We start from the raw sequence: 27,762 nt of genomic DNA, 5'->3' as shown, positions 1-27,762 counted from the left end.
GAGGTTGCTCTCAGAATGCCCTCAAGGGAATCCAGCTGCCTCACCTACTGAACAAGGAAACGATATGCCTGCCAACAACTGTATTATCACTGAGAACACACCCATTGAAGGTGTTCTTAAAGCAACCAGCACTCACAATGATGGCGGACACAGACCAAATTCCCATAATTTGAGATTAATCAAAATAATGGCAGAGAAATACAATGGAAAGGAAAATACTTCATCTAACAAGCAGAGACATCAAAAACACCAAGTGAAGAAGAATTCTGTGTTTGAAAAATCCCTCACTGACACGATTCTACCCCCAGATATACCCCCTCCACACCACAAAACCAAAACCATAACAGGTCATGTTGAGGGCCCATTCGTACAAAGGGAGAAGGACTGTTCTGATGTGACTAATAAGAAGAGGAAGAAGAGGAAGAGGAAGAGGTTGAACACTTTGTTTTCCATGGAGCTCAGAAAGAAAAACAGAAATAGAACTGGGGGGAACAAACTAAAACCCTCACACACAACAACTACAGTTCACAGCACTTCTGCAGGCCTGTCTGACTACTACAGTGCCATGAAACAAGCTCCTGGGAAACCCAAGAGAGGCATCATGATGAGGATGATGAGAGATTTGAGGAGGAGTAACAATTCAATTCAACAACGTTCAACAACGTTCAATCACAGGTTTAAAACCAACAGGATAAACAGTCAAAGCCAGTTATCTGATACTCCTCCAAGTCCAAATGAGGAAGAAGAAACAGAAGGAAGACTAATAGTGTGTCATACATCTCAGAAGAGTGGTGAGCATTCTGATGAGGAAGGATTGAAAACACCAAATGGAAAGATGAAAACTCTAAAGGATAAGAATGAAGAGACGGATGAAAAAGAAAAGACAGATGAAGTGACCAATGTTGTTGACACAACCTCTATTTCATCCACCCTAGACGTTACGGGTGAGGATGCTGCGCAATGTTCATCAGGAAGTGACCTCAGTATCATAGGGGAAGATCTTCAACCCACTGAGGAAGTTGTGGTTCTGTCTCCAAGGGTAACCTCCTGTGGAGACAAGTCACATGACACAAAAAAGCCACAGGCAACCCAGAGTTTCTGCATTTCTCCAGAGGACATTTCATCACCTAAATGCACTAGTATCACGGAATCAAGCCAGGAGAATAAGTTAACAACCAACCAGGAAAGACAGAATGTGGAGTTACGACAGGAAAAGACATCACAAGATGACACACTTTGTATAGAAGAGATTATAGAATTCAATGATGATTGTGGTGATGCAATGAGCACTACTAAGGACATTGTTCCAGACTCTGAGATGATGGAGTACCCCTTAGAAGCAGCCATAGAGATTCTATGTGGCAGTGAATTAGAGAGTGAATCCAACACCAGCCCACCTAAACCACAGGAGGAAACGGCTCTTGATCCACCACACTCCATTTTGAGTTATGCTGAGATGGAGAGAGAGAAAGTAGTCCCATCAGAGAATATAGATTACTCCACCATACTTGAACCAGAGGAGGAAATCAATTCACCAACCAAGGTCAAAATGATCTCTAGATTAAGATCTTATCTGACAAAGTTTGAGTCCACAGTCAGGAAACCGGAGCCAAATACATTAGATTCAGTCTGTGAAGCTGTGCATAATAATCTACCACAGATCTGTGAAATGTTTCAGAGAAAAGTCAATTACCAAATCCCATTGGTCATCCTTGATAGGGTGGAGTTACCCAATCTGAGACTGAATAGAAGTAAACTGCTTCCAAATATCACAGAGAAGCCCCAGAGTTACATTATAATCCCACAGTCTCCAGCAGAGAAGCCCCAGAGTCAGGTTATAACCCCCTCACAGTGCCCAGAGAGACCCCAGAGTCAGGTTATAACCCCCTCACAGTGCCCAGAGAGACCCCAGAGTCAGGTTATAACCCCCTCACAGTGTTCGGAGGATGACAGAGAAGAAGGAAATCAATCTGAGGAAGCACATGCTATGCCTCCCCCAGTTAAGGCCTCTACTGTGATTACCAACGTAGACAGTAATGTTAATAATAACGCTGAACCAGAACGTGAGAAAATTAAGGAAAACAGTAGAAACCACAGTAGCATTCCTAGTGTCAGTCCTGATAGCACCTCCATGTTGGAAATCCCCAAAGAGACCACTAAAGCCCCTATGGACAAGGAAAACATTGAAGCAGACAATTCAGAAATCTCCACAAGTGTACTGGACACAAACCATTGGTTTATAATTGCAGAAAATGCAGAAACACATACCACAAGAGAACACCAAATACCCAACAGTTCTACTAATGATAATGATTTAGGCAACATTAATATGAATAGAGCACAATTACAAGCAGTCATTTCAGAATTTGGCCAAACAAAGTTTGTAAACCAAGCGGGCCATATCAGACCTACCTCTTTGCATAGAACCTTTAGTGTGACAGATATCTCAAACGTATTAAGACAGGGTGATAGAGCAGGTAACTTGGTTGAGCTCAGCACATTGCGATCCCAATGCAAAGACATGCTCCAGTACTTCATTGTGAATTTTGAGAGGAAGCAGAACGTAGAAGCCAATCAAGTCGTTGTTACAAGAGACCAGATTCTGGAACGCTATCTGGAACGCCCCCCTGCCCCAATGGAACTGAATTACAAAGCTCTGAGCTCTTTCTTAGAACTACAGATGATGCTAGAAGCCTGGCAGTTTGTGGACAACAAGATGAGATATATAAGTAGACAGTCTACATTCAGGAGTCTGCTGTGGTACGACCCAAGCCTGTATGGTGAACTGTTTAAAGGAAAGGTGGGATTTCAGCAACAGTCCTCTTTATACACATCCTTCCAGCAAAGTGTAGACAACGAAGGCGTCAACACATTACGGAAATATCACTTTGCTGTCGCTACACTGAACCAGCAGCTCCACGGGAGCCCAGAGATGTCTTACTACATGTATCTCAAGAGCAAAAGAGAGCGACTGGAGATTGAGGCTGCATTACGAAATCCCTTAGACGTAGACAGCTTCTACCTCTCTGTGCCGCTGTCTTGTATGATTGACTTTGGGGACAGTGTCGAAAGTTTAGAGAAGGCCCTGGGTCTGGTGAATACCTTCACTGAGACCCCTCAGGACCAGCTGGAGGGAGGGTTTGATGTTGGGAAGGCGGAACACCTCGCCATGATGTTCCGATTCCTACAGGAGAAAATCAGCTATTTGAAAACCCTCGATAAGCCTCTTAGCAAGATATCCTGGTTTGGCATGGAGCATCTCCTATACGACGCCTCAAAGATATTGGTGTGGAGAGAGTCTAAAGGTGGGGGACAACAGGACCCACTGAGGAAATACAATAATGCAAATCCACAGATTGTCTATGGAATTACTGAGTCTGGTGTCTCGCTGTTACATGAAAGCACTGTGAAGAGGACTCAGCTCCGGGCTAAGATGGTGATGACCGGGGTCTCAGTACAACCAGACTGGATGCCCAGCAGGGTGCATCAAGCCAGCGGTCGGGGGAGAGGTAAACAGCCTATGGAGTCGAAACGCTGTCAGGTTTGTTGATTTATTTGAATGTAGAATATTTGGTGACACTAAGGTGTACTTTATAGAAAGTTTGTAAAGCATTTATTGTATAATTAACTTGTTTTGTTTTATTTCTTAGTATAAACCTCCTGAACATAAATCCATGCCACCGATTGACCTAACAAGCACACCAACGTAAGTAATAACTGTACTCACAAAACTGTATCATGTTATTATATAGTAATTAGGTACACTAATTGCATTACATGTGGCATATGAAGTTTAGCGGTCTGTGTTATTATTGTGTTCTTATTCCACTTGTTTAATAACCCAAATCGCCCAAGTGTTTTACCATGCAATTACAAAGTCATTACAAATGTGACAGCATGTTAATACAATGTTGTTATCGGTAATAGAGTTATCACACAGGTATAATAATATAAGTCTGACACTTTGGCCTGTTATATGAGCAAAACATGGCCAACAAAGTAGCAGTTGACATAATATCATTATCATTATGCAATGGTTTTGGCTACACACATAAATATTGCGATTTTTGTTTTCAGCTCAAGTCCTCCACATATGGGTTCTAGTCCGAATCAGCAGGATGTGATCCAACCACCAAACAACCCTCCCCCACCCCTACGGACAGATACACTTTCACAGAACCAGGTAAAGTGGGCTGATATGCAGGCATCGAAGAGGGGCATCCCGGCACCATTCTTACCCTCAACCATGCCGCCGTGCCCTGAGATCAGAGCCTGTCTGACGACTAAAGGAGTGACAGCAGCTAACGCCCATCTCCAGCTACCTGCCCCAATGAGCCTGGTGGGAGGCTTGGTGGGAACTAAACTAAACATGCACCAACAGTGCCTCCGAGACTGGCCACTCGTCAAAGTCAATTGGGGTCCTAGGCCGATGGCAAGGCTTCCCTGGCCTACTGTCATCAGAGCCACCAGAGAACAAGGACATCATCCCATCAGGAACCCTGTCCTTTCAGGCTTTCTCAAGGAGCAAAGTAATCTATCTTCCTTGTCTTCTAGTCTGTCTTCTTCACTCCCTCCTCCTACTCCTCACTCCTCTCTCCAACCTCCGTCTCCTTTTTCCTCTCTCTTTCCTCCTCCTCCTTTTCCTTCTTTCCCTCCTCCACCTCTTACATCTCTCCCTCCTCCCCCTCCCCTCTCCTCTCTCCCTCCTCCTCCTCCTCTCTCCTCTCTCCCTCGTCCTCCTTATCCTTTCTCCACTCGCCCACCTCCTCCTCCTTATCCTCTCTCCACTCTCCAACCTCCTCCTCCTCTCTCCTCCCTCCAACCTCCTCCTCCTCTTTTCCCCCTCCAACCTTGTCCTCCTCTCTCCTCTCTCCAACCTCCTCTCTCCCTACTCCCTCCTCCATACATCCCATCATCAAAAGGGAACCCAGCACCACTCGCTACTAGCCAAACAGAGAAGGCTCCTATCAACTACCCCTTCTTCCTTCTGAATGGTCAGACCTATTCCACTGGCAAACCACCAGTCTCCTCTTCTGGTCTTCATAATGGGAGCAGGTTTCATCCATACCCTACATAGAGGACTGCTTACATTCACTATCAACTTTTACTGTTAAAGCTTGTTTTCAGGCCAGTAAAAAGGGACATTTCTAAATGAAGTGAATTATTCTTAGTGAAGACAAGACATATCAGTCATAAAAGATAGAGATATGGATGGATTTTATTTTTTTTATTTATGTTTTTGTGGTATGGTATACTGTTATATAATTGTATATATGCTCTGAAGCATTTTGTCATCTTACTATAGATACATATTTGATTACCTAATGGGGTTCATTTAATGACCAAAATTATTCTGTGATACTATATAAAGTGCTGTTAACTTATTAAATGAATGTCCTCCCAGTGGATTGTGTAATCATACAGTATTATATTGTGAATAATAGTATTTAAATGTTTACCTTAAATATCTGAGACACATTTGTTATCATTAGCTTGTCTGCACTGTATGTTTTCATGTTTTTGTAACTTGACACTTGCCTTGACTGAGCCTCTGTTTTGCAATAAAGTGTTGTCATGTTGACAAACTTTACCACCATAAGAACTATTTTCTCGTTAATAGGACAGGAATGTTAAGGGCTCTGCACACAGCGTGCGATTTCTGTTGCGCGTCAACGTTCCATTTTGAAGTTTGAATGGAAGTCTATGAGAAAATCATAAAACATCGCATCCCAATGCACACAGCGTGCGATGCAATTTCTGTTGTATGTTCTCATAGACTTCCATTCAAACTTCAAAATGGAACGTTGACGCGCAACAGAAATCGCACGCTGTGTGCAGAGCCCTTTAGGTTCAAATGAGAATTACTTTACCTAAATGCAGTAGACACATATTTTGCATACATTAGTGTAACACTATACTGCCGGAAAAGGCAGAGCAGAACTCAGGGTAAATAAAGGTGAGAAAACAGAGGAAGCAGCAGCAGAGGGAAAAAAGCCCTTCCTTTGTGGTTGACAGAACATATTCAGAAAGGTTAGAAAGGTTAGAGCTATTCAGGGTTAGGGTTAGTATTCAGAAAGGTTAGAGCTATTCAGGGTTAGGGTTAGTATTCAGAAAGGTTAGAGCTATTCAGGAACCACTAAATAGTTTGTATTTCTAGTATAGATGTTGTCCTGATGTGCAACTGCTGATTCAGTAGAACGTATGATCAGAGAGGTAGCCAGGTCCATTTCAACAATAACCCATTTCCTGTCCCTTCAGTGTGTAGTGTGCACAGGCCAACATGGACTTTCAGATTCAGATTCAGATTCAATTTAATTGTCATTGGCAGAATACAAGTACATTGACAACTAAACGATCTAGCCAGATGTGCAATAGTGCATTGTGCAAAAGCCATAAAGATGTACAGATACTGTATAATGTACAGTGAGATACTGTATATACTGACAAGGGTGAGAGTACAGTAAGATATATGCAGGGCAATAGTTATCAATACAATATCAGTATATTATGTACTTAAGTGCAAAAACAGTAGTGGGCAAAAGCTGAGTGAACAATGTTCATCCTGTTGGGGGGTGGAGGGAGCTAGGGGGATATAGGGGGTATGTAGGAGCCAGAGCAGTGGACAAGTAGAGACGACTAGGGGAAAAAAGTCACTTTAGACTGAGATGCACCCTGGGACATCATCAGTCATCAGAGAAAGGCTGTAGCCTATGTGAAATACGTTTGTCTGTAAACAAGTCTGTCTGTATATTCCAATATCTACACTAGCATACCATTTAATGCATTGTCAATAAGCCTGTATTGTTTAATTCTCAGTTGTATGGGTGTAAAATATTGGTGCATTCCGGAGGTTTTTAATATAGATTGTTAAAATTGTGCAGATTGAAAAATTGTTTTTTTTCTTGTTTGATGTGATGGTTCATCCTCTTGTCCTCAAGGCGGCGCCGACGCCTTCATCTCGTCCGTCCTCCTCCTGGCTTTTTGAGGTGCGCTGCAAATACCAATGTGATGACGTCTGGCCGAGGCAGAGCGAGCGGCCATTACACAGCGAGTTCCTTTGGAAGGTCGGGGAGAGAGGAGCTGGTCCCCGCCGCGCCACACCGTTCATTCGTGGATCACATTATTCTCTGCGGATTAGTTTGGAATAGTGGACAACGGTTCCAATTTGTATCCCAGATTCCCCAAACCGTTGGTTTACAATAAACAGGGGTAACGAGATTAGGTGCGCAACGCTCGACAACTCCTTAGCCCGACTGTGTTGTTGCGTCGAATTTGGGGAAATAACGTTTCTGTTTCATTAGCCTCACCATTACAATTAGCTAAATACATACAGCTTTCAAAATGGACGATAAAGTATTTACCAAGGAATTAGACCAATGGGTCGAACAACTGAATGAATGTAAGCAGCTGTCTGAGAATCAAGTGAGAACGCTATGCGAAAAGGTAAGGATCGACTTGGCAATTCGTTTTCTGGCTAGCTCGCTAATTAGCTAGCAATGCTAGCTAGCTGTCATGCTAGCGGTGATGCTAGCTGTCACACCGGCGGCTGCCTGGCTGGTCACATTCACTACAACGTCGTTAGCTCAAGTAGCTGTTAGCAAGCTAGCCGTATTCTTAGCCATGTCGAATGTCTCCCCCAACAAGCTACCTAGCTAGGCTACATTTATTGGTTGCAGTTACACGAATTAAATGTCTTAGCTCGCTTGCGAATGGCATTTCCACCCCCTTGTCAACAACATATTGTAGCTAACATAGATAAATACAACTCGTAGTTAGACAAACTAGCTCGAGGCCGCCCAGGTCGTAATCACCTGATCATCATAACGACATAAACACAAAGTCTTGCTTATTTGTTAATACAGCTTTACATATTTATTTGACAAACCTATCCAAAACTATCACACCTAAGGTGCAATCTCTAATTGATACAACAATGTTTGGACGTTTAAATGAATGATATTATAGCCATTAATTCTTGAAGAATATCATTTATAAATGCCTCATTAGCTCAGAGTTCTACTGTCTTACCCCATCAGACCCCCAACATAAGCTTGTTCCGTTTTCGCAAACAATGCAATTGTAAACAAACAATGTATAGCTTCTAAACATGGTTAAAACTATATTATTGCATCCATAGCTCTCTATGTAATTGAGAGCCCCATCCCTCAGCTGTTTAGCAAAAACGTGGGTGGGAACGCGTTTGAATTACAGATTTCACTTTTAATTTGTAAGGGTGGATCATATGCAAAGCTTGATGCTAATGGTAAACAGACAGATTCCTCTGATGTCGCCGACTTAGCTACTCAGTCATGAACTCTTCTAGCAGTAGTTGATTTACTTTTCTGGATGACTCAGAATCACTGTGGCTGACTCACTATTTATTATGGTCTAAAAAAGCCCTTTGCACCCAATACATATGTGATCTTAGGTAATTCAATGTCAATCTACTCTGCATGGAGAGATTACAATATGCATAATATACAGTTATAGACAGACATTAATATGTTCATTTCAATGCAGCCAGTAAGTATTTATTGCACTGCAGGTGGGTGAATGCAAATATTACATTATATCAGACTGACAAGTGTGCCTTGTTTGCTTTGGTGAGGTGGCAAGTTTGACTGAATTTACATCAACGTCACACACAGGCAGACAATGACAGTGAGGATTTAGGAGGCATAGGGCTGTGCTGCAAAGAGAGGTCTCCATGGAGACACAGGAGCATTGTCTCCATGGTGATGATGGGGTAGCAGCTAATGTTATGGTGATTTGGGGGGGGGGGGTTTGCTCCAGCATCAACATAAACCATGTAGTGGTAGATATGATTACATAGGACTGTTGCTGTGTCCCGTTTCTCCTAGTACAGTATGCTACACATCGTCAGATGGATTTAACCGTGATTGGTCTACGCATCGGCTCTAATGCCAATCCAGCTCAAATGTGGGTGAATTCAGTGCAGAGTTGCATACTTCCGGGGAGGCTGTAGAAATGGGACACAGCATATGTTTGCAGGTGGGTTGCGTAGCTGCTCTAGAACGGGTCGTTAAGAAGTCTTCTCAGTTGATTCTATTGTTTCAATGTTATTCAAGTCATCATTCAGACCATGGCCAGAATGATACAGCTTGGTTATATGATTTGATTGACCCTGAAGTTGACTATACGGACAATATACATTTTTCACCTTTTGCATACCATGATTTAATCAAAAGCACAGAGAAACCACTGAGCTTCGTTGTGATTTGAGCTCTCACTAGGTCATAGTATGGGAGTTTGTCATCCCTGTGGTGATCGTCTCTCCTCCTGCAGGCTAAAGAGATCCTGACCAAGGAGTCCAACGTGCAGGAGGTGCGCTGCCCTGTCACCGTGTGTGGGGATGTCCACGGCCAGTTCCATGACCTCATGGAGCTCTTCAGAATCGGAGGGAAGTCGCCCGACACCAACTACCTGTTCATGGGAGACTACGTAGACAGAGGCTACTACTCGGTGGAAACCGTCACGCTGCTCGTATCATTAAAGGCAAGTAGTGAACTAGAGGTGAAAGCAGACTGGCCTCTGGCCCTGTCCTCCCTAGCCCCTGTGGTCTGTGCCATAGGCTGACCTAGGTTTGTTAAAATGCCCTTTTACATTTTTGATTATTGAATTACGACATTGCAGCACTTTGCCTGAGCCACTTCAGTAGGTCTGAGTGTTGGATATGTTGAAGCAGCATGATAGCTCCACTAGCTTACATCTATTCAATCCTCTTAGTTGCACACAAGTGTCTAGGGTCTGGGCTCGTGTCCATACAGGGCTTCTGAGAGCATCCTGAAGAAAGTCAGGTTGAACGTATACTAGCCCTCAGACAGCAGGGTTCTCCCCGTAGAATGGATAGGGAGATAATGGATAGTATCCACTTTGCTCCGCCACTATGTCAACATTTCAGAGCAAATTAAACTGTTATCGTCATGATAGATTAACTGTCTTTGATTGCCAATTGCTGTTAAAACTAAAAGTGAAAGTTGTTCCTCAGTTAATTCAGCGTTTTAGCACATTTTTGATTAAATGTGAGTCTTTTTGATAATGCAATCCAGTGCTACCATGCTAAGAAATCCTGTGTGGAGAACCCTGAGATAGCAGTGTTTTGTTTAAGTATGGGTGGCATTACTTAGTAGGCAAATGTATGCAACACTGTTTGCAAACCTCAATTAGATAGATGTTTTTTGTGGACTCAATTAATTACTGAGCTGTGCTGGTAATGCTGACAAGGCAGTCATGCTGACATGAGTAAGTGGGTGAGGTCACAGTCATGCCCTCCACTATCACTGCTGTTAACATGGGCTTTACAATTGCGTTCATCCGGTTGTGTATGTATTTATCAGGGTTTAGCAATGTGACAGACCAGCTCATCTAAGAACAACACAAGCGATCGGCCTTGTGCAGCTAGGCTGTACTCTGCCCAAATAGAGAGTTTAGTTTGCTGTTTTTCATTCTTATAAACGAGACATAATTTCACATGGTGGTACTTGAACGTAAACAAGGTGAAACCCTGTTATTTCTTCTCATAGGCCCGTTGAATAACACAGACAGGATGTTCATGTGTTTCTGGTGTGTAGGCGTGTCTAATCTGAGCTGCCGCCTCTCCTCAGGTCCGTTACCCCAAGCGCATCACGATACTGCGGGGGAACCATGAGAGCAGACAGATCACGCAGGTGTACGGCTTCTACGATGAGTGCCTGCGGAAGTACGGCAATGCCAACGTGTGGAAATACTTCACAGACCTCTTTGACTATCTCCCCCTGACCGCCCTGGTCGACGAACAGGTACCACCACCACCGCCGCCGCAGCCTCTCCTGTTCTGTCCACATCTGGGTCGACTACACACATCAAGACACTTTAACGTACTTGAGCTTGGTTCTGTTTAGTTTGCCTGCTCCAATGGAACCGATATAAGTGCAAGGCCCTCACTAAAGCAACCAACCACATGAGAAATGCCCTCAGGTGTTTGACATATGTATTGGACCCAGGTCATTTTTCTGTCTGTGCTCTCTGACCAGACACGATACAGGTATTCATTGGAAGCATAGCCTGCGTCCTTAACAGTGGTCATAGGACTGTCAAACGGTAATGGGGCAATAGTCTAGGAGCTCTGTCAATACAAACCTACAAAACTACTGAGAAATGTGGAAAAAGTAGGTCTGGAATTGTTTTAATGGAAAATGTGTAGGAGCTCTGAATGACCCTCTTTGTGGTTCCTCCCTCCATCCCGCATGTAGATCTTCTGCCTGCACGGTGGCCTGTCCCCGTCGATAGACACTCTGGACCACATCCGAGCCCTGGACCGCCTGCAGGAGGTCCCACACGAGGTCAGTCAGCTCTGTCTGGTTCTCCAGCCCTGGCTGTCGTAGTTAACAGTCTTACAGGCTAAACAGGTAGTAGCGACCATTGGCATGGGGTGATTGTAGGATGGTATGACATTGCCCAAGAAATATTTTGTTTGTGACCAAAAAAAAGTCTTCCTTGTTTAGTCATGGAGGGCAACTATTGAGATCTCTCCTTCCTCTTTCTGCCTGTCTGTCTCCCTCTCTCTCCCAGGGCCCCATGTGTGACCTGCTGTGGTCGGACCCTGATGATCGTGGAGGCTGGGGCATCTCCCCCAGGGGAGCAGGGTACACCTTTGGACAGGACATATCGGAGACCTTCAACCATGCCAACGGCCTCACCCTGGTGTCTCGCGCCCATCAGCTGGTCATGGAGGTACACACTTCCTGTTTCATTACAACAACTTTGTGTTTCCTGGCTATAACATGATGGACAACAAAATTGTATTTGCGAAATCTGTTATCTAATTGGAGGTGTAAGTCTATTACGTAAGATGTAGCTCCAAGCTTGAGTTCTAGTGACTGTAGCCTGCCTGTCTGCCCCTCGCAATCTAGTCTGGTTCAGGAGAGGGTCCAGATGGAATCTGCTGTATGAGTTAGAGATGTTTAACACCCATCAATAATTCAGCAGCCTTGTGTACTTCAGTCTTTTATTTATAGGATTTCCCATTTCCTGCTGGGAGGGAGGAGGAGCCAGGGCTCTGACAGGCTGGGAGTGTGGGAGGAGCCAGGGCGCTGACAGGCTGGGAGTGTGGGAGGAGCCAGGGCTCTGATAGGGTGGGAGGAGCCAGAGTGCTGATAGGGTGGGAGGAGCCAGGGCTCTGACACATTGGGAAGGAGGGAACGTGGGAGGGTCCAGCGTGCTGACAGTGCTGAAGAGTCCTAAGAATTCCTGAGTCAACACATTTCCTAGTGGAAGCTGCTTCATTACGTATACAGGGCTTAAAGTTCTCCGGCGCGGGGGAATTTTGAGCAAAAAATAAATTTTAAAAATCACATGCTATTTGAGTGACGGCTACAGGTACTACTTCATCTTCAATGACCGACCGTGTTTGCGAGCAAAAGATCCGAGTGTGCGTTTATAGCTGAACATGATCTGTCTTTCACAATGGCTCAGCCACTCGTCGATTTGTGCAAGAAGCTATCAGAAGACAAAAATGCACTGACAAAGCTGTCCGTTTCCAATCAGCACGCCAGCTATTTAAACACACATGGCCTTGCCCCGGAATTAAAAGAAACGGCTGTGTGAAAAGCTAAAAAAAGCAACGTTTTCAATGAATATCGACGAAGCTACTAATCTTAACATGGACAAAATCCTCAATGTCCTTGTCCTCGATTTTTTGATGATGATCTGGCCAAAGTAACAACACAACACCTAGCCAGCAGGAAAGTAAACATCGCCAACTCGTCAGCCCTCATGCAGGAGCTCAAAGATATCCTGGAGTCCAATGGTCTTGACTGGTCACTAGTCATCAGTATTCTACTTGATGTAGATCTATTGATCTATTGTTATAGTGATAGTGGCTTAATAAGTGATGCAATCAGTTTGGCTTTAAGTGATTTAATCAGTTTGTTCTTTTAAAGACATCTAAATATATTATTTTATTTTGTATGAGTATAAAACAGTATTAATGCATTTTAACATTGAGACAAGAAGCTGTCTTCTGTACCCACTCTCCCAATATCTCAAACTGTGACCCCCCTCCCCAAGGAAAAGTTTCAGGCACAGGATTTTTTCCCACTTTAAGCCCTGCGTATTGTCACTTCTCCTTGAATTTAAAGACATTTATATTTGATACCATATTATTGGTATTAGGAGACTTTCTTCACGCATTTACAGACACAACATATACCGGTACATACACACACAAGCGGAGCTCCAAGTGTGTCAAGAGTTTGATCTCGTTAAAGGCAGTTTTATATGACCATTGTTTACCATTAATTACCTAGACTGGTGGCCCTCGAAAATATTTTTACAAGCGAGCGACACGATGTTACCCGTGAGATCTTTGGGATTCGCACTGCATATACTGTAGGTCCATACGATTTAGCACTGTCGTTAATCCCCCCCAGTCTCACAACATCCTGTGGGAAACACTGATGACTATAGTCTTGCAATGGAATGGGTTCTATCAGCCAGATCTCCCACAGAAAGAGTTAGCAGAAAACTCCTTGTGTGTGTGTGTAATCTAATGTCGTTATTGTGTTTCCCAGGGATACAACTGGTGTCACGATCGAAACGTTGTCACCATCTTCAGTGCGCCAAACTACTGCTATCGCTGTGGCAACCAAGCGGCCATCATGGAACTGGATGATACTCTTAAATACTCTTTGTGAGTTGTTATTGTTGTTGTTGTTGTGTTTGACTAGTAAATATTCTGTCTTTTGTGTCTTTGAGAATACTGACTGCTGTTAAGAGGACAACTGATTTACTATATTTCTGAGGAACAATCATGATTGGATCCCTTATTGTGGCTTCTTCATGCCTCATGGGAGTTTGATGTCATGTGATTTTGGTGTGAAGTGATTATCTAATGCTTCCATGTTGTCTCTGCTTCCCCCTACAGCCTTCAGTTTGACCCTGCACCCCGACGCGGAGAGCCTCACGTCACCCGCCGTACCCCAGACTACTTCTTATAAACCCCCCCAACTCTAATCCCCCAGCCTAGTGGAGGAACACAGGAGGTCCTCTACAGCAAGCAGGCCACCCACCCACCCATCCCCCCGCATTACAACACAAGTGTGCATACGACCTGTGCGTCACGCCGGAAGCACTAACATGGACCAAAATGTGCCATAAAAGCATTTAGTACACATCCAAATGATCCCAACGCCCTGTGTCTCTATCCTGCTACACAGTGTCCTGTTCTAGCCTCTTGTGCAACTGCCTGCTGTATGCTATCAATACTAGTAATGGTCTCTCTTTGTTCATGGACTGTTCATTACTCTTCTACGCAAAAATGTGACAACTTGGCTCCCCCCCTCCCTCCTGTAACCCCAAAAAGTCACTGGACAAATGATACCTTTTGTTGGCAATGCTGGGCATGTGAATTACGGTATTATTTTATACAAATGCACAAGCTTACATCATCCCACTCCTCCCCTTCCACATCACCTACCAACCAAACAAACACTACTATCTATCTGAGAATGGATGCTTATAATGAGGGACAAGCTCCTTGTTGGGAGTGTATGCTTTCATGTCTGTAGACCTCTGTCCCTATTCTCTCTCTCTATTTCTCCCTCTCTCCCCTTTTGTCTAATCTTCCTGTTTTTGTGTTCACTGTCCTTTCTCTCTCTGTATATTTGTCATGAAGTGATTGCCTCTTCTTTGATGTATTTGAACTAATAAAGTACTTTTAATCGTCAACTACACCAATTAATGACTGTTGCTGTGGGCTTCTTTTGATGATTTAAAAACAGAAAAACAAAACAGAACAGCCATTATTACAACAACTCAGAGATACAAATCACGAGACGTGTCTCTTTGCTGTATGCTTCAGTTCAGTCTATAGCGATACATTCCCAGATAAACAAATCCAGTTCTGTAGCCTCAGCTTCCAGAACTCCAGCCAAATATGGTGACTAGCAGGAAACACCACTATTCCTTCATAACACTGACACCAACATAGATTTTAAAGGGTGAACCCTTGCCTATAAGACCATTTAGGGTTTGTCAGGCCCAATCCCATTTCTCATTTTTCCTCCTAAAAAGTTTTGGAGTGTCACTCGCTTTTCGGCATGCCCCTCGGAACAGATTACAAGGGGTAGTGGTTGAAAATCTTCCCCTGTGAAATGGGATAACCCTTAAAGACCCTGATACGTCATCAGTAGTATCATAGAAAAGCATGGACGCTTGTAATTCGTTCACAATGAAGAAAAATCCCATAAATGGGATTGGGCCTGCGTCGCAAAACAGATGGGTAGGTGTGGTAGGGCCAAGGGGTGAATTGGGATTGGGCCTTAGTCACCCTTTCACTTATCATGTATGTGAATGTCACAGGATGTGGTATTGTTGTACTATCACTAGCAAAATACTGCATAACTAACCTGGGAGACCATTGGAATTCACACAAAATGTGGTATTTGAGTACATAGAAATAACACCATAAAACCCACACGTACAGGACCTAAAGCTTCACCCCCATGTTAGTGTTTGTTGTTAGTGAGGCACTGCACTAGCTGATCTTTTGCAAGTGATTTCAAGATCAGAGATTCTGCTTTCCCTCTCGAGTGTTTATGGTAACAAGGATTGGCAGTGCTGATAGCTTCATGACTCAGCAACAAGTTACAGGGGCAGGTCACAAAAATGGTACAGTACATGAACATATGAAGCTACCTGCACACTGCCTAATGCTCGTACATAGTTCAATTCTATTGTTTTGACCTATTTGGGAGCATTAGATAGTGTGGGATGGTAAACCTCCTAGGAACCCCATGTTCACTGCAATGTAAGGGACCTGGAAGGCAGCTTTAATGGTTATAGAACAAGGAAACCACAACAGATAGCTGTCAGGTAGAGGAGGGGTCCTTCTCCTCCACGTTCAGGACTGTGTGTGTCAGGATGCCAGCCTCCTCCATGCTGATGTCTCTCCCTGTGTCCAGGGGTCGTCTGGGGTACGAGGTACACAGTGTGTAGAGTGTAGGATGGTAGCCCACTTTCAGCAACCAGTCCAGAAGAATCTGTAGCAGACACACAGACACAGACACAGACATTACTGTTACCATGGTATACTGTATGTTTGGATCTTAATTGGGATATGGATGGTACTTTGAGGAGACAGCATTGAAAACCAACAACAGTGAGCATATTATGCAGACAGAGCAATAATGTTGGCCTCCACTGCTATTTTTAGAATAGGTCAATGGATAATTATTGATAATTTCTAACAGATATGGCATGCCGGCAATTCTCAAGTCGCGCAAATGACCAAAAAGCTTCTTTAAAAAAAGAAATAAAATAAAACAATTCTATTTTTTGGCATATTACGAAAGTTTAAGTGTTGAAGAGCCCATTCAATATAACAAACAACAGTTTTAGGATCACTAAATACTTATAATTTGTGAATTGGTTTCACTGTATCGTCTGCCGTCCTGCTTCAGGCTACTGGGTTAGTGATACATAACCCAGTAGCCTGTAAACATACTTACGTTTTAGGACGTGTTTAAAACCAAGGACTGTGTGATTATCTAATTATGTGAAGTTATGTGTTTTTAGCATGTTGATCTTCTATCAGCATGTTGTGATGTGCTAACATGCAGTTAGATGTTCATAGCGATGTCCTTTCTTAGCTGCTAGCTAGCTACCAACGCGATGGTAGCAAACGCAACTGTTTTGATTCAGAGCGATTTTCTCTGGTATTTGGTTTGAGGTGTACCAACATTCAAATAAGCATATCTTCTTCAACTATTTTCAGATTTCAAATGACACAGATTTGAAAGTTTACAATCTGCACTTTCATAATCTGTACAAAACTGAAAAATGACCTTGCCCTACTTGGGGACTTTTTCACCCGATCTTGTCAAGTTAGAGAGTAGTCTTACCGAGGAGCTGTGTGACTTGAGGAACCTCCTGTGAACCGTTCTTCCACTGGGACATCTCAGAGCTACCCTCACAACCTACCAGAGAGGAGTAACAAACACTTACTAACCCACATCAACACTAACTAATCCACATCAACACTAACTAACCCATGTCAACACTAACTAACCCACGTCAACACTAATCCATGTCAACACTAACCCACATTAACTGAACCCTAACTAACCCACACCAACACTAACTAACATCAAGATAGAGAGATAGATAGATAGATAGATAGATAGATAGATAGATAGATAGATAGATAGATAGATAGATAGATGGATAGATAGATAGATGAGAGGGGAAGTATAGAAAGATTTACAATTAAGAGGTTAATCTGCATGGGTTATACTTATCAACATAAGATTTGATTTAGCTTGGACAAAAAATTATTTCTCACAGCATTTATCAGACTAATGAAACCCTCAGCATTGAACTAAAAGAGGTAGATATTATGAGTATGTACCCCTTCAGCGTCATCCTCTGGCTCTTCTGGGAGCACGACAACCTTAACAGAAGAAGAGCAAACACATGATTGGGCCGTTAGCAACCTGACATCTGAAGTGAGATTGAAGTGTTCATTGTGAGGACAAGGGTAGAGCATCCTCAGAAGGAAATAGTACACATCAGGGGAGGCTGGTGGAGGTAGAAATCGAAGGACAGGCTCATTGTAATGCATTGAATGGAATGAGGAATGGCATCAAACACACAAACAGCCCGTCCTCCGAATTCTACCTCCACCAGCCTCCACTGCTACTCACTCTCTTCTCAGGAGGGGGCTCAGGTCTAGGATGCACCCTAGTGGCGCTCTCTGGTAGCTTCCTCCTCCGTACTGCCTGCTGATTGGGTGTCCCGCTCACTTCCTCCTGGGGGCTTGTTCCATACGATTCTCCTTCCTGTAAGCACAGGAATAACACATTTCCAGTGCAGTCAGTACAATTTGGAGTGGCAAGTATCCGCTGATTTGTGCAACACATACACAATCCTCTGTGTGGCAGAAAGGTACAGCATTGCTTTAAATGGGCCAGGAGGACTAGACTTCCAGTCAGTGATTGTGCTTTCAACAAGATTATATTTGAAATAGAGAAAGTGTAAAAGGAGGTTGGTATATAGAGACACATATGTGTGTATGGTCATTATTTCCATTGTGTATCAAACATTTGTACAAGTTCTCTTACCCCAAGTTGTTCTCCTTCTGTCATCTTCCAGGTCTCTCCGGTCATGCGGTAGTATCGCTCCTCTTTCTTCTTCCAAGACAACGTCTGGCGAGGCTTCAGTACAGCATCCTGATAGAAGCCAGCCTGGAGGGGGAGGGGGGGGCACAGATACACACACAGACACACGCAAAGTATTGCTCTGTCAAACATAGAGCTGGGGCGGATTTTAATAGTATTAGCAGATGATGAGGCAGAAAGGTGTTCTTACCCTCTCACTGTGCCTCTCCTGCAGCTCCTCCCTCACCAGCTTCTGCCTCCGTTTGGCCTCCTCATCCTCCTGATCTGAAGGACAACACTGCTGTCATCCGATCAGAGCATACTACTATATTTACATTGTACTTGTGTTGTATCTATGTTATGTTTGATCTGCCTGCCAAACCAAATGTATATCTATTAAGCATCTTCATCAATAAGCATCAACAAGTCTATATGAGACCGGATTCGCAGCCGTGAACGTGACATCTGAGGATTGAACAGTGGTTAGGGTTAGCTGGCGGCCTACATTCAGATGTAGTGATGGCGCTGGGGAAGAAGGCAGCTCTCAGGCGTGGGTAGAGGTAGGACACCGTCCAGGTGGACAGCCCCAGCAGCAGAACCGCTCGCCCCAGTAGCAACAACACACTCCTCACCCCTGGAGGAAGAGGACACAAATACATAGATTGAGATTCAGATGATACTCCAGTGGCTCATGGTAATGCATGGAACTGAATCAGGAATGGTATTAAACATACCTACCTCCACTACTAGCCCCCCCTGTTATAGAGGCATTCACATGGATAGGAGCCTCATCAACAATATGTAGCCTGAGTGTGTTGCCATAGGATACCGATACCGTATGCATACTGTCTATTTAGCTATTGTACTGTGGCAATATAAGAGAGAATTAGAATGAGAAGAACCTAATGTTTGTCTCGGTCTACTACAAGGAGCCACTGAAGGGTCATTCAGAATGACGCCCACCATAACTTTCTGTACCATTATAATTCCATGGGTGGCGGTGGTTACTGATACACATTCTAATAGACATTCATTTTACACAACGATGAAACTTCTAATTGTAGTGGAACCACGTTGATTTAACGTATGGGACGATCAGTAAGAGAAACCCTTACCGATAATGGAATGTTTCCATGAAATACAACAAATGAATGATATCGACAAGATGCCCAAAATCCAAGCTGACCTCGACGCGAACATTATCTAGCTAAAAATCACGTTAATTGACCGTCTTCCATGAAACAGCCGCACTGGTCGTTTGTTTATCCATTTACGATCTTCTTTTCCTGTAAATGACGTCACACCGCTGACGTTGCATCTGCAGCGCGGGGACGGGACGGGCGCCCCCTGCTGGCCAACATGTGTACACATCTGCATCCTTCCTTCACCATGGGCCCACGACACATCTGCATCCTTCACCATGGGCCCACTCTCGAAACATCATTCCTCGCATCCTCTCCTCCGTCCTCCTCCAACCCATACCTACTCCAAAACGTGTTGGATGAGAAGACCTAGGTTCCTTTTCCTTACATATTCTCCTCTAATGCTTTTTGAGGACGAAGCGGGTGGAAGACGCGACGTGAGGGAGTTGAGAAAGGACAATTAACTAACCCTAACCCTAAATTGAGAAAAGGCTCAGCAGGTGTGTCTCCTCTCCTGGGAGAAAAGCCTGTCTGTTGTCATTTATGGGGAATAGGGCAGGGTGTCTGGAAAGTGAAACTGATCCTCCCTTCACTAATCAGTGTATATAAGTCATATTTGAAATGAGAATAGAGAATGTAAACTAATTGAAATGTACTCTTTTTCAATGTGTTTCCATTCATTATTCCTATATTCAGTGTTGGGGAGTAGTTCCACTACATGTAATTCAACTATCAGTTTAACTGCATGTTGCAGTAGCTTGGTGGTAGTTAAACTAAATTCAAATCCTAGTAGTTTTTCATGCAGTTAACTACTTTTTTGCCATGTAGCTGGGTAGTAAGCTACTGTCACTACTCACTACGTCCATATGTCCAACTATGAGCTCTATGAGCCCCTTCAATCTGGCTTCAGACTACACCACAGCACGGAGACTGCCCTCATTAAGATCATCAATGATCTTCTCATCGCTGCTGACTCTGGCCGCTTCAGTATCCTCATCCTTCTGGACCTCTCTGTCTCCCACACCATCCTCCTCAACCGCCTATCCGCCCTCCTAGGTGTCACCGGCACAGCCCTCTCCTGGTTCAAATCTTACCTCTCAAACAGGGAACAGTTTGTCAATGGCTCGAGTTCCCCCCCAGCCCCAGTCAATCAAGGCATGCCTCAAGGCTCTGTGCATGGACCCCTCCTCTTCACCATCTACATGCTTCCCCTCGGCCAGATCCTCCATCATCACGGCCTCAACTTCCACTGCTACGCTGATGATACCCAAATCTATCTCAGCTCTACTCCATCCTCTCCGCTTCCCCCTCAGTCCCTTGTCAACTGCCTGCAGGAAATAAAAATCTGGATAACATTAAGCCTTCTCAAACTCAACAGTAAGAAAACAGAGCTCATGGTTGTGGCACCCAAGGCACTGCTCCGGAAGGTTGGTGACTTCATCCTTGAGGTTGACGGCTGGTCCATCTTCCCATCTCCTGAAGTCCGCAACCTGGACGTCATCCTCGACTCCACCCTCTCCTTCCAGTCACACATCAAGCCGTCACCAAATCTGCCTTCTTCCACCTCAAAAACATTGCCAGACTCCGACCTTCCCTCTCTGACTCCGTGGCCGGAGTGTGGCAGCACCCACCCTCTGGAACTCTCTCCCCAGAGTGATTCACAATGCCCCTACCCTGGTCACTTTCAAATCAACCCTCAAAACCTCATCTGTTCACCAAGGCCTTCGCCCCTAGTTTAGTTTTGTCGTTGTCGCTTTTTTCTGTTGTGTCTGTCTGACTTTCTGTCTGTAAATTCTGTAAAGCGCCTTTGGGTTTGTGAAAGGCGCTATATAAAACCAAGCTATTATTATTATTATTATTACAACATTTTTCTGAAAGAAAACCAAGCAGTGGAATGTAACTGTTATTCCAGCCCTTGAATAATTTCTCAACTATTTCTTCTCTTACTGCCTCCGGTCTCCCCACTTTGCTCCACCTCACCATTCTCTCTCTCTCTCTCTCTCTCTCTCTCTCTCTCTCTCTCTCTCTCTCTCTCTCTCTCTCTCTCTCTCTCTCTGTGGTCATTGTTCAGTAATTGACTGTCTGTGTTGGATAAGGTAGTTTCGATGTAGTGAACTACCTTTTCAAAGTAGCTTTAGTTTGACAAACTATATTTCACTCAAGGGTAGCTTTAGTGTAGTTCAACTTCTTTCCATGTAAAATAATTGGTAATCTAGTCAAATACATTTTCACAGTAGCTTTCCCAACACTGCCTATATCAGTTATGTAATTGCTGAAAGTCCTATCACGAAAAATGATTTGTATGATAACACACATTTCTCTTGTAGGGGAGGAGGACAGAATGTCAGCTAATCTGTAATGTCTGTACCTGTATAAGGTCATATGATGTTGTCTTTTTCTGTAGTGGAAAGCAGAGGTCTCATAGGACACACTTTGTACTAGTAGCAACACCTGAGTCTGAGAGGGCAGGAGAATAACACAGGGCCTCAGAGACAAGAGACAGACTCAACAGACTATAGCAACAGGAGGTAAAAATCGGAGGACGGGCTCACTGTACAGTGTCAGACGCACATGTTTGATACTATTTCTTATTCTGTTCCATGCATTACAATGAGTTCCGCATCCTCAGATGTCTACCTCCAACAGCCTCCCCAGCTGTATGTTTGTTTGTCACTGTTAGGTGTCTTTTTTATTCTATCTATTCATAGAATCATCATATTGATTCAATGTATTAATAGAGAGTAATACAAGTGAAATATATAATGTGCAGGGTGACTAAGAAACCAAAATGGTCTTATACTGTAACCAGGCTTAACTCTTTAAAATCTATGTTGTAAGTGTTTTGAAGGTGAACTTGTAATTCTCCAGTGGTCTACCAGTCTCCTTATTTGGCTGGAGTTCCGGGGGAATCTGAGGCTGCAGAACTGGTTTTGTAACAGTAATAATCTATGAATGCATGGAGCAATGGAAAAAACAAGAGACATAAGGAATGTAATGCCAATGGTATCTCTGAGTAATTGTTGCAATGGTGATCCTTCGATAGCTGAGGAAAAATGTGTTTGTGTGTGTGTGTGTGTGTGTGTGTGTGTGTGTGTGTGTGTGTGTGTGTGTGTGCTTGTGCGTGGGTTTATGTTTGTGTGTGTGTGTGTGTGTGTGTGTGTGTGTGTGTGTGTGTGTGTGGGTGTGTGTGTGTGTGTGTGTGTGTGGGTGTGCTGCTGGCTGCGTGGGTGGGTGTGTAGGTGAGTATGTGTGGGTGTGTACACCCTCCAAACATCTCTGTCAGGGACACTGGCAGGACCAGTCTGCCTAAAACCTGTCTGTGACACAATCCTGAGAGACTATTGTGTAACATATTCATAACATGCATAACCTACTCATAGTGCTAGGTGAACATTCAACAGCTGTTTATATCAAAAACATATCAGACATTAAATGGGGCAGTTTTTATAGGATATATATTAAAACAAATTGTCTGTCTTGTGTATTTTTCCACTGTTCCTCTGTGTGCATCTGTGTTTTCCCAAAAATCAATCAATCAAATATTTGAGTACAGTACAATCATTTGTGTATGGTTATATTGATGTGTCTACTGAGATCATCCTCTAATCTCACTGTTCTAACATAGATGACAACTCAAAGATAAAGAACTGGATTATAGCTGACTGTTGAGAGTGGACATCATTTCATACTTCGTAGATTACTCAGGTATGTTGTGATCACTGTACCCGCAGCCTAATCACTAACTCTGATTCACATTACAGAGCCGAACTAAGCTGAGCCAGGCTGAGCTGTACTGGGCTGGCCTGGATATGCATGTACCATATTGCTGAAACAGTGCTAGAAAGGACAAGGCCAAAACAAATGATAGAAGCACAGTTTGAATTCAGGGCCGGTCCTGTAGTGTGTCCAGCCCCAGTATGGTTGGGGTCTGTAGTTTGTAAAACCCAGTATGGTTGAGGTCTGTAGTTTGTAAAACCCAGTACGGTTCAGGTTTGTAGTGTGTAAAGTCTAGTACGGTTCAGGTCTGTAGTGTGTAAAGCCCAGTATGGTTGAGGTCTGTAGTGTGTAAAGTCTAGTATGGTTCAGGTCTGTAGTGTGTAAAGTCTAGTACGGTTCAGGTCTGTAGTGTGTAAAGTCTAGTACGGTTCAGGTCTGTAGTGTGTAAAGTCTAGTACGGTTCAGGTCTGTAGTGTGTAAAGTCTAGTACGGTTCAGGTTTGTAGTGTGTAAAGTCTAGTACGGTTCAGGTTTGTAGTGTGTAACGTCTAGTACGGTTCAGGTCTGTAGTTTGTAAAACCCAGTATGGTTCAGGTCTGTAGTGTGTCCAGCCTAGTACGGTTCAGGTCTGTAGTGTGTCCAGCCCCAGTACGGTTGAGGTCTATAGTGTGTCCAGCCCCCAAACCAGTCTCTAAATGAATACGTTCTGGGGGATAGTTTCTTATGTTAGTTTTTGGACATATTTTACAGCACCACATGTGGTCAACGCTGGCCAGATAATACATTCACACAGTGTTCTTTGATCTGCAGAAACGATCCCCTGGAATGTATTCATTTGGAGATTGTGTGTCCATGCCCATCCAGTAAGATCAGCAACTAACTACTCATCAACACCTTGCCTTGGTCGTCACAGTAACCTGCAGGACTCGTCAGGTGAGCGCTGGGAGGGTGTGTCTAGTGTCTCTCCTCCTGGGCACTTGTTCAGCCCTGGGACTTTATTTAACGCCTTCGGTGCCTATATTTGAGTATGTTTGGAGTGGTTGGTATTTAACTCTAAACAGTCACACTACATGCTGCATAGCTCTGATATGAGGTCATCTTTTGTTTATTTCCATTACAGCGTGTTGTCTGCCATGATCCTATGAGCAATAACACACCAACTCTGATATGTCTGTTTGGAATTTTAGACTATTGAAGAATATGCTGTATAATAAAACAGGGTTACATCATTGTTTTAGAATTATCGTGGCACTGCTTTAATATTTCCTACTTAGGCAACTGGAGGAGATCTATGGTGTAGCATGTGAATGTTGCAGGTCAATTACAGGTCATCAGTAAGAGAAAGAGAGAAGAGAGAGAGAGAGAGAGAGAGAGAGAGAGAGAGAGAGAGAGAGAGAGAGAGAGAGAGAGAGAGAGAGAGAGATATGAGTGGGTGGAGCAGAAAAATAATGGTGATCAGAAAGAGAAAGGGGGGAGATAAAAGGAAAAGAACAGGGAGGTGAAAGGAGCCAACCACTCCTTCAGTGGCATTGTTGTGCAGTTTGCAGGTTCTCCAACTAAGCAGTTAAACAGGGACTAACATGTCCCCATCTGACTCCATCTGATTGTGTGTGTGTGTGTGTGTGTGTGTGTGTGTGTGTGTGTGTGTGTGTGTGTGTGTGTGTGTGTATGTGTGTGTGGTGTGTGCTTGCGCAAGCACGCATGTGTGTGTGTGTGTGTGTGCGTGTATGTTTGTAGTCTCTCTCACTAGGGCCCCATTGATTCTATAGATAATGTACCTAACCCCAGGCCAGACCGTCCCATCCCTGAAACTAGGACTGAAGTGCTAATGTTTTCTATTGATACACAAAGCCAAAATGTGTGTGGAGGAGAGTGATCAGTGAGTGATCACCATGACCATCTCAGTCCACAGGATTAAAACAACTAACAAAGTGCATACATCAAGTAATATGTATTATATCTGAATTGGAAATAATGGCTATACAGCTTCCACAATAACAACCACTATAATTATAATAATAATCAACAAGAAAATAACAGTAAAGATAACATCTGTCTCAGTGGCGTAGCGCAAAATCCCGGGGCCCCCCCGCAAGGTGGCGGTGGGGGCCCTTTCGCAACGGAGTAAAAAAAAAAAAAAAAAAACGTGCGTTTTTTAGAGGCCGATGCGTTATTGACGTTGCGAAATTTCGCAATATGCACTCTACATTCTAAATGCTTGACTTAGCAAAAGGTACAAACAAGTGAGAGCAATAACTAAAACCAAATGGTAGACTACATCAGTAGAATGTATTATAAGTAGAAAAGTACAAGCTTTATTTCTTTTAACAAAGTGTGGTGTGCACAGCAGCGCGATATCTGTAAACATACAAGCTGTAGACTCTCCGCTAAGGGTTGCCAGATGGGATTGAGAATTTCCAACCTAACCAATCTAAAAACTTCTAAATCCACCAAAACCCAGCCCATCTGGCAACCCTGTCTCCGCTGCATCAGAGTCTACTTGTTGCGTAAAATTGGCCAGGGTTAGTCAAATCCTTTGTTGGACATCTCGTTTCTTAAGTCCTGGTATATTATTGTGGCATTTCTTTAATGTTTGCCATCTGGTCTAGGAATACCCAGGGAGACGCAGACAGCAGAAGTAGAATAGAATAGTAGAATAGAAAAATAAACAGCTATATATAGCCTAACCATGCTGAATTATGTACCTGTATGATGCACTGACAGCCTGTGACTGTGAACCTGGCCGGACCCTGCCCTTCTGCCTGAGTTTGAGTATGATGCTGCCCAAATAAATGTTATTGTTTAGTGCCGTACGCTTTCGTGGTATAATATTGTGTGAATTATCATCTGTATGTTGTTTTTCTTTCACTCGACTAACCGCCGAGATAATACTTGAGACACGTACTTCCGTAAACATACATTTTTTATTTTATTTTTTTTTACAATATTGGACCGACAGTCCCACATATAGCGGCTATAATGTCCGAATAGAGAATCTACCACCACCTAAAGAATGCTTATTGTACTTTGTATTGTATTTTCGCTTGCTCATTTTCCTTGTGTCTCGCTGCCTACGTGTGACGTCAAAGTCATGTTGCTATTGGATACGGCTAACTATGTATATATTTTTTAATATAGGCCTATATATTAAAATTAAGGTTGACACAATGAAGGGCCACTTATTTTCTTTGTTTTGTATTTTTTAAAATTATTAAAAATAAAAATAAAATAAAAAATTGGATCCAATGTTAGGGGGCCCCCTAGTGGCTGGGGCCCCCCCGCGGTGCGTCGCTTGCGGGCCCGTCCGCTACGCCACTGATCTGTCTACTACAACTAGTCATTTTAATAGACGTACAGCTCTCTGAGCCAATGTTGATCAAGTAAAATAATCCGGCTTTATCACTTTAATAGATTGCTCACATGTGCTCAAGTTTATTATGTTTATTATTTTGAAATGTGTGCCAAGCCGAAGTTGAAGTTCAACAGCATTACCTCAAACCTGTACTTAGCCTACAGAGGTATTTGAGTATGTTTGGAGTGGTTGGTATTTAACCGCAAACAGCCATTAGCCTAATACCTGAGATCAATAGGATTTATTATCTGCCTTTGTTTAGGTTTTTTTTCTCCCTCAGTTTGTATTTATTATCCCAGTAAAGTGTGCTGTATTGCATCTGTGTATGACATTATGTTATAGAAATTAAGTTTGATTTGATTTATTAATGGCTCTACTACTAGTACTATCGCACCCACAGACTTCTGCTGTGTAGTATTTGAATATGCTTTTGAGTGTGTATGTGTATTTCTATTAGATATTCTGAATGATTTTTTTATCATCACATATTTTGTACCATGACTTTCATTCCCTTCTAACATTGTTTACGTGCCGTTCTAACTGGTCACACAGTGTCGGTCATGACACAGCATCATGTTTCATTGAGAAACTCAACGGACCAATGAGATTTTGATAAACTTCACAAAACGGACCAATGAGCAGCCTGCCGTAGTTTCGGTGGTAAGTAGAGCGGTTTCAGCGGTCCCGCCCTCCACCTGGCCGGGGGAGGAGACACCTGTCAGCGGGGAATAAGTACCGGGCATCACCGGCAGGCGGGTCACTCCAGAGGCTGAACGGCGCCAGGTTTGTGACAGAGGTGACAGAGAAGAAGGGACGTCTCCACCGTCACCACAGGTTTGTCGAGTGCACCTTCATGTTCCGTTTTTTTAGGTTTTGAAACCTATAGGTTTTTAAAGTGAAGACGGAGAGGAATGTTTGTCAACTTTTTCTCTCTCTCCCAGAAAATGAATCCTGTTGATTGGCGTTGCGGTGATTTAGACAACTTCATGATCTTTAAGAAAAGTTATTTTGTTCGTTTTTTTTCTCTTATGCAAAATGTATTTTATGCCTACTATGCCAACTTTATGCAATCAAACCCAACACAAATCCACACCAGTGGATAATGGCTTTTTGAATGAGTAATTCTCAATAACAATAGTGTTCTTGCCAGGTAGGCTGGATTTCTCCACCCATCCCCACGGCGTCTATAACATGTATTGTTGAAGTAAATACACAGCCTTTAGCTAGTAGTAGTAGTAGCAGCAGCCTAGTAGTGATTTAAGGCTTTTAGATCTTTCTAAAAATGCTTACGTCGTTTGTTTAGGGGATGTTTGCGATGGACCAACCTTGTGTAAACGTTAGGGTAGGTTTGGGTCAGCAACCGGATCAATATACGACATTTGCGATCCTGACCAAAC

At 43.4% G+C, this 27,762-nt stretch overlaps 3 protein-coding genes across 3 annotated transcripts; 2 read left to right on the top strand and 1 right to left on the bottom strand.

Annotated features, from left to right (window-relative positions):
- The first annotated feature begins 495 nt into the window (after positions 1 to 495).
- On the top strand, positions 496 to 5,544 carry tex15 (testis expressed 15, meiosis and synapsis associated). Its single transcript, XM_080529917.1, has 3 exons — positions 496 to 3,541; positions 3,651 to 3,706; positions 4,078 to 5,544. Exons 1-3 carry the CDS (start codon positions 566 to 568, stop codon positions 5,075 to 5,077), a joined length of 4,032 nt encoding a protein of 1,343 aa, XP_080386043.1. The 5' UTR covers positions 496 to 565; the 3' UTR covers positions 5,078 to 5,544.
- A 1,492-nt stretch (positions 5,545 to 7,036) lies between these two features.
- On the top strand, positions 7,037 to 14,720 carry ppp2cb (protein phosphatase 2, catalytic subunit, beta isozyme). The gene is made up of 7 exons (XM_080528615.1): positions 7,037 to 7,443; positions 9,307 to 9,516; positions 10,626 to 10,799; positions 11,253 to 11,342; positions 11,572 to 11,733; positions 13,572 to 13,690; positions 13,925 to 14,720. The coding sequence occupies exons 1-7, from the start codon at positions 7,342 to 7,344 to the stop codon at positions 13,995 to 13,997; spliced, it is 930 nt and encodes a 309-aa protein (XP_080384741.1). The 5' UTR covers positions 7,037 to 7,341; the 3' UTR covers positions 13,998 to 14,720.
- Positions 14,721 to 14,727: 7 nt separating this feature from the next.
- ubxn8 (UBX domain protein 8) lies at positions 14,728 to 19,428 on the bottom strand. The gene is made up of 8 exons (XM_080528616.1): positions 19,271 to 19,428; positions 18,661 to 18,789; positions 18,367 to 18,440; positions 18,120 to 18,242; positions 17,703 to 17,837; positions 17,408 to 17,449; positions 16,902 to 16,976; positions 14,728 to 16,040 (listed from the first exon to the last, which is right to left on the bottom strand). The coding sequence occupies exons 1-8, from the start codon at positions 19,353 to 19,355 to the stop codon at positions 15,870 to 15,872; spliced, it is 834 nt and encodes a 277-aa protein (XP_080384742.1). The 5' UTR covers positions 19,356 to 19,428; the 3' UTR covers positions 14,728 to 15,869.
- Positions 19,429 to 27,762: the final 8,334 nt, after the last annotated feature.

This window comes from Nansenia antarctica, assembly GCF_963989245.1.
Source record: "Nansenia antarctica genome assembly, chromosome: 4".
NCBI classification, from domain to species: domain Eukaryota; kingdom Metazoa; phylum Chordata; class Actinopteri; order Argentiniformes; family Microstomatidae; genus Nansenia; species Nansenia antarctica.
This window is presented reverse-complemented; position numbering and strand designations above follow the sequence as displayed.